Consider the following 14,122-nt stretch of genomic DNA (forward strand, 5'->3'; position numbering starts at 1 on the left):
CACACACACACACACACACACACACACACACACACACACACACACACACACACACACACACACACACACACACACACACACACACACACACTCCTTACCATCATCGTCCCTGTTTGACTTTCCCTTGGGTGTTGCTATACTTAGCAGAGGGTAGCAGCATAGTCTTTTTCTCTCAATAATATGTAAGACCTGTTCTGGCTGTGTTTTAGCTTGATTGTATCGATTTTAGAGAGAAATTAATTTATTTTCACTTAAGTGTTTCATGCATTTGCTTGTAGGTTTCGCATAGCTCTGTTTGACGAATGTTGTTTTTGTTCCTGTAAAGTTTGAATTTGCTCTGAGGTTGTTTGATGGTGCATTAGTCAGCTCATTAGCGACTCCAGAGATATTGTTGCATAACAAATCTCTTTATAAAAAGGCTGATAGACATACTGTAATGTGTTTATATGTGCATCAGACTTACTAACTGGTTTGTTGGAGCATAAACTAAAGTCCATATAATATTGTGCTATTACTGAATTTAAAATAGTTTGTCTATATAGTGTAAGCAGACATTTTCTCTTAAATTACAGGCAGAAATATTGCTGAGTCTTTAGCAGTGACTGAGCTGTATTTTACTTGGTTTTTTTTTTTATTATATCTGTAGGATACATAATAATTAATTAAGATTGCATACTTGAGAAAACATTCTGTTTTTAAAACAATAAAACTTAGAATTTCTACAAGTGAATTGCTCAAATAAAAAGCATGCTTTTCAGATTACAAAAAAATTTACATACTCAATATATGTCAAGTTTTATATTGATAATACGAATTACTGCAGGGAAAAGAGCAGATTTAAATATAAATTGACATTGTAAAAAATTTAGAATCACTCCAGGGTAAACAGATGTTGGACATGTAGCTGTTTCATGTTTTACAGCTGTTTTTCTTTGTTCGACTGGTGCAAGCCACAGCACTTAAAACATTGCTCTTATAAGAAAAAATAGCAATGTTTTACATAAATGACTTGGAAATATCCTACATGTAAAGCACAAGAATTATCTATTTATCTAAGGTGTACTGTACTTGGTGGACAAAATTATAATTTGTGACCTACTAAAATGAAAGGTGTGTACAAATCACATCCAAAAACAAAACTGAAAGTCTAGAATATCATTGACAGCAATTTTGATCCTTGCAGTGAGCTCAAGGGGGCACTATTGTAGAGTCAGTGTGTTGGTTAAATCAGAATATGAAGAGAAAGGGACAAAGGATAAAACCAAACAACTGCCATTAAAACCAATTATAGTGATAGCAACAAAGATAGTGATAGTTCCCACTTCCTGAACATATATGAACACTGTGACTAGAAAACAGTTTTGAGGGGTGTTGCCCTAAAAATTCCAATTAAAAAACAAGTCCAAGAAAACTGAAAGTCCTAGTCTCGTGCTCAAATATTGACAATAGCACAGTGCCAGTAAAAACATCCAGAAATAACAAACTACAGTTACCCGTCTGCCTTTTATAAAATATCAGTAATGATACATAATCTATAATCACTCAAAGCATTTCAATTAAGTTTTATGGGGATTGATTTCTTTAATTACAACATTACATATTTGTGGATTCCGCAACTAATAGTTATGTTAACAGATTTCCTCTTTGTCAGTTCTTTATGATTACCAAGGTTTATGGTTGTGTTATCCTCTTTCCATTATCAGAAGGTGGATTGAACCGTTCTCAATAAGATGCTTAAAGCTTGGGGTGTTGTTTAATAATCTAATTCTGCTTAGAATTTGTCCACAACTTTATTCCAACTGTTTTTATTGGTCTTCATTATGTGTTTTTTTTTATTTACTTATGTTGCCGAACAAACCTGTGGGTTTTACAGACAAGCAGTAAATATACAGAGATTGATTTACTCACATGAAGTTTCTATGCTGTAATTGATTGCACTCTATTTTAATTTAAGGGAGTTAAGATAAAGTGGGTTGATTACAAATGACTATTCTATTCTTTTCGGTTTTATCTGTAATTTAAAAAAATAACCCTGGTCAGGATTATGAAGTTTTGAAATGTGGAAAAGGGTGTTAGTACTTTTGCAAGACACTGTATTTTTATCATATAGTATCTCAAAATAAACTGTGTGTACAATTTGCTGATACCTTTCCTTATGCACACCTCTAAATACAACCAGTCTACCTTTGTGATGCCGTCTGTTGAAATTAATTCCAGAATCATTGCGTAATCTCATAATAAATGTCAGGCATAATCTTGTGAAAAAAACTGTTACAAACCTGAACTGGTTCTTAAAAAATGCCTGACTCTTGGGGTGAAGCAAGACTATCACTGGTTTTATTTTTTCAACTTAGTAGTACCATGAGCTGGAGTCTTGCCTCACTGCATAAGCCTAAAGTAAACGTGTTTATCCCCATAGCTCTCCTGTTAGACCGGGTGGCTGAGAGTCCAGGACGGTCTACACAACAGTTACTATGACAGCGTGTTTGAGCAGCAGGTGGAAGAAAATTTTTTCCCCTGAAGAGGGGCTCTAAGTGGTTGCAATTTAAATAGTAATTAGAAAGATGATTATGGCAAGAGGTAATTCAATTTGGGAATCATCGTTTGCTTTGAAGGTAATAGAAGAAGCACAGTTATTTTTCTAAAATTCATTTTAGATGACAAACTTGAGTAATTTGAAAAGCAAGTAAAAATGAGGAAATGAAGCAATGAAGAAGCAGCAAGTAATCATGGCACATTCCTTGTGGTTTTATTTGGCTGAGACTATGTCTATGTGGGAGAGGAAGTAGTTTTATATTTCAGACTATAGAGACTACTTGTCTCTCTTCTTTTAGCTTAGGTTCCGCTGCTCCTCCATCAGGGAGACAATGATTTATGTGCGATATTGAAAAACGAACGAAACAGGAAGAGACCACCAGACATAGGGACATAATGACTGATTAAATTAAGAAAACATTACATTACTAAACAAAGTAGGGTGTTGCTGGTTGAGGTCAACTATTGTTAAGAAAGTATTGTTGTTTGTCCACAGACTCAGGCTAAAAACAAGCTGTTACTCTGTGGTTTATTGTTTGCCTTTTTGGTTGTGTTACTTGGTCTTGGTAAACCAAAGTGTATTTACAGTGGGTAAAGGGCAGCACTTATGTCACAGTTATCTTAATAATGGATGACAGTATATATGATGTGTATTTGAATTACAAAAAGCTTTAAATAACAGGAACTGACAAGATGTGTATTTCATAATGTTTATTGATATAATCAGTTTATCAACAATTGCCTCATTTTTAAAGATAATTAAACTAGGAAACATCTTTGCATCACAAAGTGTTAATGGGCTTCAAGAGAGTAAAAGGCAGGTTTGATTGTGCATTTGAAGAAGTAGATTGTCAGTCTTTGACCTGTGAGTCTTAACACAAGCGGGCGATCAGGCCCAGCAAATATTAGGCAGAAAACCTGAGACGCTTGTCAGGGAACGTGAGTTGTGTCTGCTTTCACACGTCAGTTGTCATGGAACAAGGCCCTGTCAGAAAGCATGATGTTTTGTACAAACTGTTGGCTAAAGTGTACTGCAAAAACAAACCAATTAACCAATTAAATCCTCCAGCCTATTGTTTACCTACATTCACTTTAATTTTGGCAACATTTTAAAGTGTGGGTATTTTGTAAAATTGACTTCTTTTAGCTTTATATCCCATTATAATGGTATTCCCTCACCAAACACACACCTGGAGTGTTGTTTTAATTCTTTTATGCATGTTGAAGAATCCTTGAATCTTCTGTGGCAACCACTCATCGGTGCCTAAACGTTTGCTCTCACAAAACGCCACCCTTTTCAAGGCGTTAAATTGCAAAGACAAATTTGTTTTAAGTCATGTAGCATTTTTTATAACAACTGAAGGTCGCATAGTTACCTAATTATGCGCTGAAATGGAAATGTGAGCCTGGAAAATATATAAAATCGCCTTTTAAGAAGCCACTGCTGTTTCCGACACTCTGCTTTCACAAAGTCATCACATCAATGCTCCTCCAATAGCTGTTTACAACCATTCTTAGGAGCACTGGACTGAGAAGTAGTTTGTATGATTGGTCAGTAGACAGTTTCATCAGGTGTTTTCTAATTGCTGCTGCTAATCTAGTGGAATTGCGTGGGGAAGGTGTGGAGGAGGGGTGCTCTGTGGGGCAATAGCTCAGAGGAGACGGCAGCTCCAAGGAAAAGCTTTGTGTAAATAGGCCGAACTTCCACATGGCTGCCATAGGAGATGCAAGGATTTGTCAAACATGCATGAAAGAATCAAAACAACTCTCCAGGTACATTTTTGATATAATATTATAACGTTATAACATGAAATAAAGCTTGAAACTGTTTATTTTACATTAAATCTTCCCTTTAACAAAGTGTATAATGGCTTTATCTGTATTCTGCACCAGTAGCCTTGAGTTGTTCCAGTTTACAACAAAATCTTACTGTCTTCATCTAACTTGGTGCCTTTCTACACTTTGACCTTTAAGAACATGGAAAACGTTAAGACTTGTTGTTGTCACACCCACAAATTAGCTCTTGGGTGAGGCACTCAGTGAATTGATGCCATGACAATAGTGGGGTAAACAGCAGGAAGTTAACTGAGGGTAGATGCCTCCTGTGAGACACTAACTACCCAACCCTCCAGAGAAAACAGAAGTGAGATACTGTATGCACTAATGTGCTTTGAAGAGAACCTAAGGAGGAAAACAACATTTGTTTAGTAGAGCTGTATCTTAAACAACCACTCTTCACTTTTCTGCCCATTTAGGGGTTGTTTAGCAGAATTAGCTTTGAAGAATCTTGAGGTCGACTATTGTGACTTATTGCCTGATTATAGGATTACATGACCACTTGCAATTACCCTGGCAGAGCAAAGCAGTATGTTACACTTCCTGTGCAAAGTTAGGAAGATGAGCAATAGAAGGGCAGTTTGCATTCTGTGGGTCTGACTTAATTTATGCCCACTTTCCAATGTTTATCTAAGAGGTTTTACCATCATCTTTTAAATAAGTACTTTCATGTTGTAACAATTTTGTGTTTTCTGTAGGCAGTTGGCAGGTTTTGAAAACCAACTTCTGTTCACATTTGTCCTGCTGTACAGCAGAGTAGTACAGACAACACTGTCTCACTTTTATTGTTTTTGAATATATACATGATTCAAGACTGTTTATCAAACTGCCATGTAAATATTTTGAGTGTGAATCCTTCCTGTTTGTAATGACTTGGTTTTTACCTCTGTGAATAGGTGTGTCTCAGTAATCCTACACCATTAGCATGTTGAGTTTAATGCAACTGGTTGAACAGCCTCAACCAGTGAGGCACAGGGACTCTAGCGTTTACACCCACCCACATGCCATGGTATGGCTGTGTGAGTCAAGCAGATGTATGCTTATCTGTCATGCTTTACTCCCGTAGGAGAAAAACAGAATGAAAGCAGTCAACGGACAGGTGTGTGAGAAAGAAACCACGGCAAAAACATTTTTTTTTTCTGGCCAGAAAAAAACAAAAAGTGAGTGGAAGGCGGTAGCTATGAAATGGAAGAGGGGGGAAAAAAACTCTAGAAGAACCACCCAAACTTTCTAAGCCACCCAATCAAGTTGCTCGCTTGGAACTGGATCCCTCCCATGCTCACCACCTGAGAGCAAAGAAACACAGCTGTGCCTCAGAGAATGAAAAGACTGAGAAAGAAAGCAAGAAGAAACTAAAGAACTAGAGAGAGCAAAAGCTGGGTTTTTGAAGACAGTGAAACAACTTGGAAAAATAAAAATTGCTTTTCAAAAAAAGCAAGACAATGAAAGAGCGTTTGGAGTCTGAAAGAAGAACGTAGAAAAGCGACTCTAGAGAGAAGAATCAGAATCTTCTTGTTGCAGTCTTGAACTGCAACAAGACTGTGAGCTTACCGTTGCTGGACTGAATGAACTCATCGTAAAGGGAAGATACCATAAGAGGAAACTGGATATCAAAATGTGGACAAAGAAGAAACGAAGAGAGTGAAGAAAGGTTTTAGAAATTCTTGATTTTCTGACACATTTCTGGAGTTTTTTTTTGTTGTTGTTTGTTTGTTTTATTTAGATTTTTCTGTTGGAACTTAATGTTGAACCATGTAGTATCTATTTGCCAGCTCTGAAAAGGGCTTCATTTTGAATATTGACTTCTGGGAGCAGATTGATCTCCAGCACCTTGTGTTGCTGACGATACAGACATGTCTGTAGAGGATGAGAGATGCACTAACAGCCTTAAGGATCAAAGCGGTTCTTCCAATCCCAGTAATGGTCAATTGCCGAAGGAAGGTTCAGACCCAGTACTTCCCATCCAGAACCAAAGCCATGATGGGATTGTCCTGGATCGCATTGCCTCTTTGTCACCGGACACATTTGACCGCAGCGACTTCAAAGGGAGATTTTCAAAGATCCAACCTAGATCCAGAAAGAGGACAAGGATCTTTGCAGGTAGGTGAACGCATGCTGTGATGGGTTCTGTTTTAGTTCACCCTGGTAACAACCCTTATGTTTGAATTTGGAATCTTTTTTTCTGGAAGATTTTTTGAGGGAGAAAACAAAAAAAAAAATTGGTCCACACCTAAAATAGTGATCCTGAGCTCACCAAGTGGAATGTGAATATGCACGTTTTTCCCAGAAAAAATGTGAAAAAGTCGGTGATCTATTGCTACCTTCAGACCCTCTCTGTCTCTACATGTCTGCCTTAAGACCTAAGGGTTAGCAAGTCTTTGTTGTGACTTTTGTATGCTCTTTGAGACCATTTTTGTTTTGAGAAGACAGACTATTATTACTTCGCCAATAATCAGAGGTAGAAGCAGTGTTGTTTGGCGGCCTAAACCAGCTTGTAGTGTCATGTCCAAGAACCCCTAAACAGCTTCAAAGTTTGTTTTTACAAGGTCCAGCAAATATTAAAAAATAGATAATACTGAGTAGAATTGAAATGCTTGTTTTGAGTGCAGGACTTCATTGATTTACTCACATATGCCGCATACATTGTCATTCGTTACACTTGTGGCACACATTTTGCTTTTGGAAAGGATTGTATATCAATGCCCGAACTTGTAACATTTTAGCATCAACAAAAAGCCACAGCAGCATCAATTTATTACCAGGAAAAAGAGAGAGAACCCATTTTTCTTTTTTAAAACCTTATGAGTTAACTTTGCTGCAATTCCATCCATTCACAGAAAGAAATAGGTAAAATGAGGAATAACCAAGTGTAAAGCCAAGTGCTTTTTCTTTAGTAAACCTGTAAAATTAAAAACCATCATTAATCAAAAAGAGTAGTGTAGATGTAAAGTGAAGATAATTTAGAATATTTGTGTAAGTGGAGAAAAAGGGTCAAAGTAATTTTGTTCCCTTAGTGGGAATTAACCAAGCTTCAAAAGAAGAGTGAAAATGTGTGCAGTTAAAAGTGGAAGGGAAATTTTGGGCTGAAGTAGTGCCTGTGCAGCAGAGTACCACCTGGACAAACACTTCTTTCAGAAAGGAATTAACAGCGTCTTAGAAATAATTGAGCAGGAAGGTTAAAATGGTCAAATTCTCAAAACAAGAAATGCCATGAAATTGAATATTGTGGCCCTTCTCTGCTGTGGTAGTATGGACCCCCGAGGCTTTGATGTGAAAGAGGCAAATATGCCTGGCATGAAAACTTCTCTCACTCAGACATTCTTCAGAACAGTGACCTATTGGATCAACCCAGCTGTGTCAGTGGGACACTACTGTGTGAACTGTAAACCTCAAACACTCTCTCTTGGGGTGTGTGTACCATTTTACTCCCACGCTGTTGTGATGTTTGAGTAAATATTCCTGACAATCATTCAAAGAAATACTGACAGATAACATGTCAACAAGAAATGAGTATTGTTGCGTTTAATCAATTTCATTGGTTTGGTCAAAAGATTAAGACCTCGCAAGCAACTGTTTCCAGCATAACAATGTTTTTACTTTCTTCTTACCCTGTGACATTGTAAGTTAAAACACAAGCTAGTTGTGTTTTAACTTAATTAAAACACAATTAGGTTTTAATTGTGTTTTTAGGTAAATATCACTTCAACAACATTTTTTATTTACAGTGCAGACTGATAGGAACTTGATAGACTCTCAGAGTAACTAATTCATTTATTTGCAGCCCTGAAGATGTGCCACAAGTTAGTGGTTTGACCAAGAAGGACTCACCATCCTCCCTTATGGTGGATGTATAGTATAGATAGTGAATGTAAACTAATAAAGGCAGGAATCATTTACTCACTGAACAGAGCTCTTTACAACAAATGTAACTCAGTTGCACTTAGCAGGTGAGTAAATTGCTTTTAAATTAATCATTTTTACAAGAAATATAAAATAATAATAATAAAAAAAAAAACTTTTTTTTCTGTTTTTAAACTTCGGAATGAAACCAATACATTCAAAGACTGATTAATTAGGAATAAATCAGATGACCATAATGATTCTTTCCAATTTTTTTAAATGAACATTTAGTCCATCTTTAATTTGAAGTTGAGTGAATATGCACTACAATTCACGTTTGTTAATTTGTCCCTGCATATATGATCATATGTCCACATGTGTGTTTGCTTGTGTGTTTGGAGGAATCACATTCCAGCAGCTGGCATGCCCAGGCCTCTGCTCAGAATGTGAAGAATCCAATGAGCTTTGCAAGGGTGAGTGCATTTTTTTTTTGTTTATGATTTTCTTTTCTATCCCAAATTGTGGGTTTAGCTGTTACTAGCTATAAACAGATTTTCTTCTATTCTCACAGTTTTTTATTAATTTGAATAGATTTTCCTATCTCGTGTTGCCTTGGGTGAACTCCAATGAGTATTTCTCATTTACACTTTTCCCTGTGTGTGAAAACACTTGCCCCATCTAGTACAGCAAAAGATTTGCATCTTAATTTGAAAATGTCTCTTTTTTTAGTATGAGGAAACGTTGCAGTGCAGGGAGTTTTTTTCTTCTTGCAAAAATATTTGTATTTGTCAGTATGTTACTTTTAAAGTAAAAAAATAAAAAAAAATAATTAAAAAAAGCATTTTCCATAAATCCCAACAATTAACAGCACATTATCATCTTGAGTGTGAGAAACACACGCACAAAATGCAATTCTTTATAGAAACTCTGTGGTTAGCGCTGTTGTCTGAGGCATTTTGATTCACATGTCTACTCTGAAAACATGCATGCCAGGTTAATAAATCACTCTAAATCTCTTTAAACATTCAGGGTTAGTGTGTGAGATCATAGTTGTTTGTTTTATGTGTCTCCTTGTTTACCTTGTGGTTGACTAAAGACATGTTTACTCTGTACCTGCTTCTTACCCATTGAGTGCTGGGAAAGGTAAACACTCCCAACCCTTAAAAGATTTAAATTGTTTGGCTTAAAAAAATGAATGTATGGACAAAGATGAGAGAGTGAACTTCAGTAGATTATAACAATCTCCGAGTATGTCTGATGTAACAATAACAATATCATTGCAATGGTATCACAATGGGATTTGCTGATAGTATTTTCTCCATGACTGTAGCAAAGTAAACATAATTTCCAGACCAGATTCAGTTTGCGGAGGTTCCCTGCTGTATCTCTACTCCTCTGAGATCAGGCTCTAATTGTCTCTTAATGTGAATCAGGCCATTCTGTGCTCCGTAGCCCTCCTGTGGGCAGCAGCTTTCAAGATGCTCCATATTATATGTGTCCCCTTGTCCCGTACTCGCATACTCATTGTCCTTTCTCCCTTTAACATGTCCTTTGGCACTTCTGCAGCTCAGGATGACGTGAGGACCCTAGTTATGCACCACTTATGCACATCTAGCTTGATCATCTTACCTTTACTTTATAGTTTGACTGTGAGTATTGAATGTAAGAAAGCAAAAGGAGAAACATTTAGTCTATTTTCTGTCTAACTGATCAGTTATGCTTCAACTGTATTAATAGAGAATAATGGAGACTGGCAAATGACATTTTCTGCCTTTAAATAGTACAAGTAATGGGGAAAAAAAGTCATATAATCGTTTTAGTTATGGCCTTAGAATGTCTGTGACTATTTTTTGCTTAATTGGCCTTGACTGGTGACTAGACAAAAATGTTGTCTGTTTTCATTCAGTGAACGCCCCCTAACTAGGAGACTTAAAGTTGCTAGTTTTTAGTTTCTATGAGTAGTTTAAAATGTAGTCAAGGTAAGTACAGAGATGTAATATGCTAATTTAAAGGAAGCTGTTTTCTACAAAAGCATGTTGATACACATTTGCAGTTTATTCAGACTTCAAGAAAAAGCAAAACTTGTGAAAACAGGAAGGCTAGATGGAGCACAGCAATGTTGCTTGATATTAACCTTTTGAGCTTCCAACCTTTTTTTACCTGTGGTTATCAGTGGTAATCACTTTGTTAAGAAGGTAAAGTCACTTCAAATGTCTGTACTCTGTAATCATTTTTGCTTTAAAATATGAGTAAAACCCTTACTTATCAAGTCATCCGACTCTTACGCACTTGGAACAATGTTGCCTTTGCTACTAGTGTAAATAATTGATGATCATTTATAACATAAAGGCAAAAACATGATGCTCATTTATCTCCTATAAATGTTTTAGAGATTAGAAATTGCTCCCCAGATTTTTATCTTTAAGAGCCAGATTTTCCATACTCAGTCATAGATTTCATTTAGTTACAATTCTGTCACTGGCTTATTTTTTTCTTTTTAAAAAGCAATGGCTTTTTAAACCACTAAGCACCCCCTGTGAACCCGTCCACGCATAAATACTCCTACTTGATCCTTTTAAGTTTTAAGTAATTTTTTTATGTTTCATTTTAGTGCTATAGTTAAATCATGTCTTTTTTACATGGGCTTTACTTTTTTTTTTCTTGAAGAAGCAAGGACTTGTCAAGACCCAACTGAACCTTAACATTTTTTATCCAATATAGAAACATAATATTAAAATATTTTGTATCCTACTGGAGAAATTCAATATATAAAATAACAGAACATCCACTTACAGCTTGTATGTGATGTCTATATGAGGCAGTGATGACAAAAAGCTGCTGTTATTGGCTATAGGCTGATTTGATCTGCCTGTCACTGTTTCACTTCGTTCTCATTGGCTTATAATGCTCATAGCACACTTATGGTACATATGTATATATACTGAATCATCTTCATCCCATTTTCCTCTCTTTATGCATTGTGTATTACTCAGTAGTTTTCTCATTCCCATTTTCCCTGCTTGTATTTTTTTTAATGTTTCCTCCAATTCGGTGATTTGTGCTCTCTGCTGTCCTCTCACTACGTCCTTCTTACCCTCGCACTCTCCTCCCTCTAAGAGGATTGGCCGCTTGCGTCTGCTAACATCTGTGTATCACTGTCCTGAGAGAGCAAAACAGAGAGGGGATGGGGGGTGTAAGCTAACAATATAGCAACACAGAGCTCAGGCAGGGCTGACATTCACTTTCATTGCTCGTGCGTACGCGCACTTAAAGCAACAGACAGCAGCAACATCCGCATCGCTCACTGCCCACCTGCATCGTCCTCCCTCTCTCTCCTTGCCTCTTTGCTCCGTCAACTCCTCCTCTCACTCGCTTCTGTCTCAGCGCCTCATCCTGCCGTCCTGTTCCCCCACTGCTGTCTGTCACCGTGGCGACCTAGCCTCTGCAGCCATGGCGACCAGCCAGCAAGATTCGGGGTTCTTTGACATCAGCCTCAAGTCTCTGCTCAAGTCTTTAGGAGGCAGTGAGTACAGCAAACAGATGACAGTTGCTGTTGCCGTTTTGCCGGACAAATGCCTGACACATAGACTTATAAGCTGTCAGTGGGTCCTGCAGTTTACAGACTCTGCTTTGTTTTTGTGAGTCACAGAAAAGCTGGCAGCTGATCTACCCTTGTCAATATTTGGTGATGTTATGTAATAGAACAACATTCTGACAAATGCTTTGCAAAAATGATAATGGTACAAGTGTAGGGTACATGTTATTCCTCAGTAGTTTTCAACAGAAATGTCACATCTTATGCTTAGCCAACAGCAAGGAGCTTCCTGGCTTTGTTATAATCACAGCATAGCAGATTTGGATCCTAAAATACTTGTCTGTGTCCACTGAAGTTTTTATGCTATTGGCATTCTAAGAGAATCCCGAGTCTCTCTCAGTTTTCTTGTTCTTGTTTACTAAACAGAACTGCTCTCACTTTGAGGCAGTCAGAAGTGAACACCCAGCAGCATCCTCTATCAGTTTCTGTTGGACACGGTGTTCCTCAGCCTGGCACTGGTGGGTTTGTGAATCTGAACAATCACGACAGCATCCCTGTCTTATTGCCCCAATGGGCTTCATTGTCACACAGTTTGTGTCATTAGTTGTTATGCTGTTGATGTTGAGGATGCAGAGATTAACCAAGCGGTTTGTGCTGGATTGAATTTTGGATATTGATACTAGACTGATGCAAGTTTTTGTTTCTGTTTTCTTTCTATTTGCTGATACAGTTTTTATAGGGACACTTCCAGAAGTAAATAGATTTTATGAGTGTTTGGCTAAGTTTAGCTGGATAACCAGTAGCAAGTTAGCTTAGCGGTCTGGCTCATAAGTAAATTTTCAGATGATGTGATCAGCAATAGCAATCTTTGTTTTGTTTTTCTGGGTTTTGAATATTTAATCTATTTTAATTTGTTTTTCTCTCACATAAAAGATAAAAGTTGTACTCTGTAACAGAAAAGGAAGGACTTAAAAGATCTTGTTCATTTTTGTATTACAACAAATGTCCCTTCAGATTCCTACTAAACTAAACAAAATGGCATTAATATACATCCTTGTAGCAGATGCTTCAATAGATTAATAGTAGTGAGAGCTCTTAGTTAAGATATATTATAAATGTAGGAAAAAAGTCAAATCTTTGAACCTATTTGCACTGATGATGGGGAAGTTGTTTGAACATTTTAATTTATTGCTGATGTTTCTTTTAAATGTATTTTAAGGTCCATGCTGAAGTAAGAGATGCAGACAGAATATTTTAAAAGAAATCATTCTGTTTGGCGTGAGATATATTTGTACATTAAAGTTATAAGTAGTTTTAGCTTTTGGACCAAACTCGAAAGTCAACAGAATAATAATAAAAACACCTTGAAGGCTGAAAATGCTGGAAGTATTGAATATTATCAGCCAAAATCGAAGACAAATAGCTGACTTCATCAAGTTGAACTTGTCAGATCTCATGCCACTGGGCTCATCCCAAAACATCAGATAGACTACGTAACTGAAAAATTTCAGATTTAACAAGCTAGCTTTTATTAGCTTCCAGTCTTTCATTTCACCAATGTAAGTAATTGTTCCTTACCAGGACAAATGTACATTTCATGTAGGAGTTCTGCTTTCCAAATGTATTTCAAGTACATTGCTGACTGTCTATTATTTAATTCATCATTCAGTAACACAACACAACTTGCAAGATTGCCAGACTTTGTTGCCTGCAATCACTGTTTGTCAGCTTTCTTCTCCAGCAGCAGCCAGGTTAGGCTCTGTTGGGTCTTGTCAAGGGCAGTTAAATTGTGCTTGTTGTTATTCTCTCTGCTGTTAGACATGACTCATCTCTAGCTGTTACCTAGAAACTGACAGAAATTTGCAAAAACATGCACAGGATCAATCATTTTCGTAGATCAAGAAACATTTTGGGAGCCTTTTAAACACCCAGATTAACATCTTATCCATGGATATAGCAAGTGAGGCATCATCCAGGTACACTGTGCATTAGTCTTCACAAAATTAGTAAACTGATTAAATTGTATTTTCTTTGTTGTTTTTATACATGTACTTTTAGGGTCTCACCAAGCAGTCATCCAGTCAGAAACAAACTAACTATTTTATCATTTAGATAAAATATTTCCACAAGGTTGTGGAAGCAAAAAACAATCTTTATTCTGGATGTTGCTGAGGGAAGGGAACTCAAAATTAGCCCTGTAACCATGTTTCCAGGTAAGAGAGGCATTTATGGTTAAGTCAAAGGAATTTTAATCATGTAAGAAGATATTTTTATAGAAACAACTTTTTACTATATTTTTAAACATTTCTGGGGTTTCATTCAGGCTGGGAGACAGAGAGTGAAAGTGAGACTTAACAGATAAGAAGGCTGAACGAA

At 36.8% G+C, this 14,122-nt stretch overlaps 1 protein-coding gene across 6 annotated transcripts in view; it reads left to right on the forward strand.

Moving 5' to 3' along the window:
• Nucleotides 1-14,122, forward strand: part of fryb (furry homolog b (Drosophila)) — a 59,078-nt gene that overhangs the window by 4,013 nt on the left and 40,943 nt on the right. For 2 of the 6 annotated variants that reach the window (XM_008427333.2, XM_008427337.2), the window contains exon 1: nucleotides 6,103-6,471. The exons of 1 other annotated variant lie outside the window; for it this stretch is intronic. In XM_008427333.2, coding sequence (XP_008425555.1) covers nucleotides 6,225-6,471 — 247 coding nt within the window. In that variant the 5' untranslated portion in view covers nucleotides 6,103-6,224. Of the gene's footprint in view, nucleotides 1-6,101; nucleotides 6,472-11,441; nucleotides 11,735-14,122 lie in introns of those variants that run through there. 3 more of the 6 variants (XM_008427336.2, XM_008427340.2, XM_008427344.2) reach the window with 3 other exon arrangements.

This window comes from Poecilia reticulata, linkage group LG14 (genome assembly GCF_000633615.1).
Source record: "Poecilia reticulata strain Guanapo linkage group LG14, Guppy_female_1.0+MT, whole genome shotgun sequence".
NCBI classification, from domain to species: Eukaryota; Metazoa; Chordata; class Actinopteri; order Cyprinodontiformes; family Poeciliidae; genus Poecilia; species Poecilia reticulata.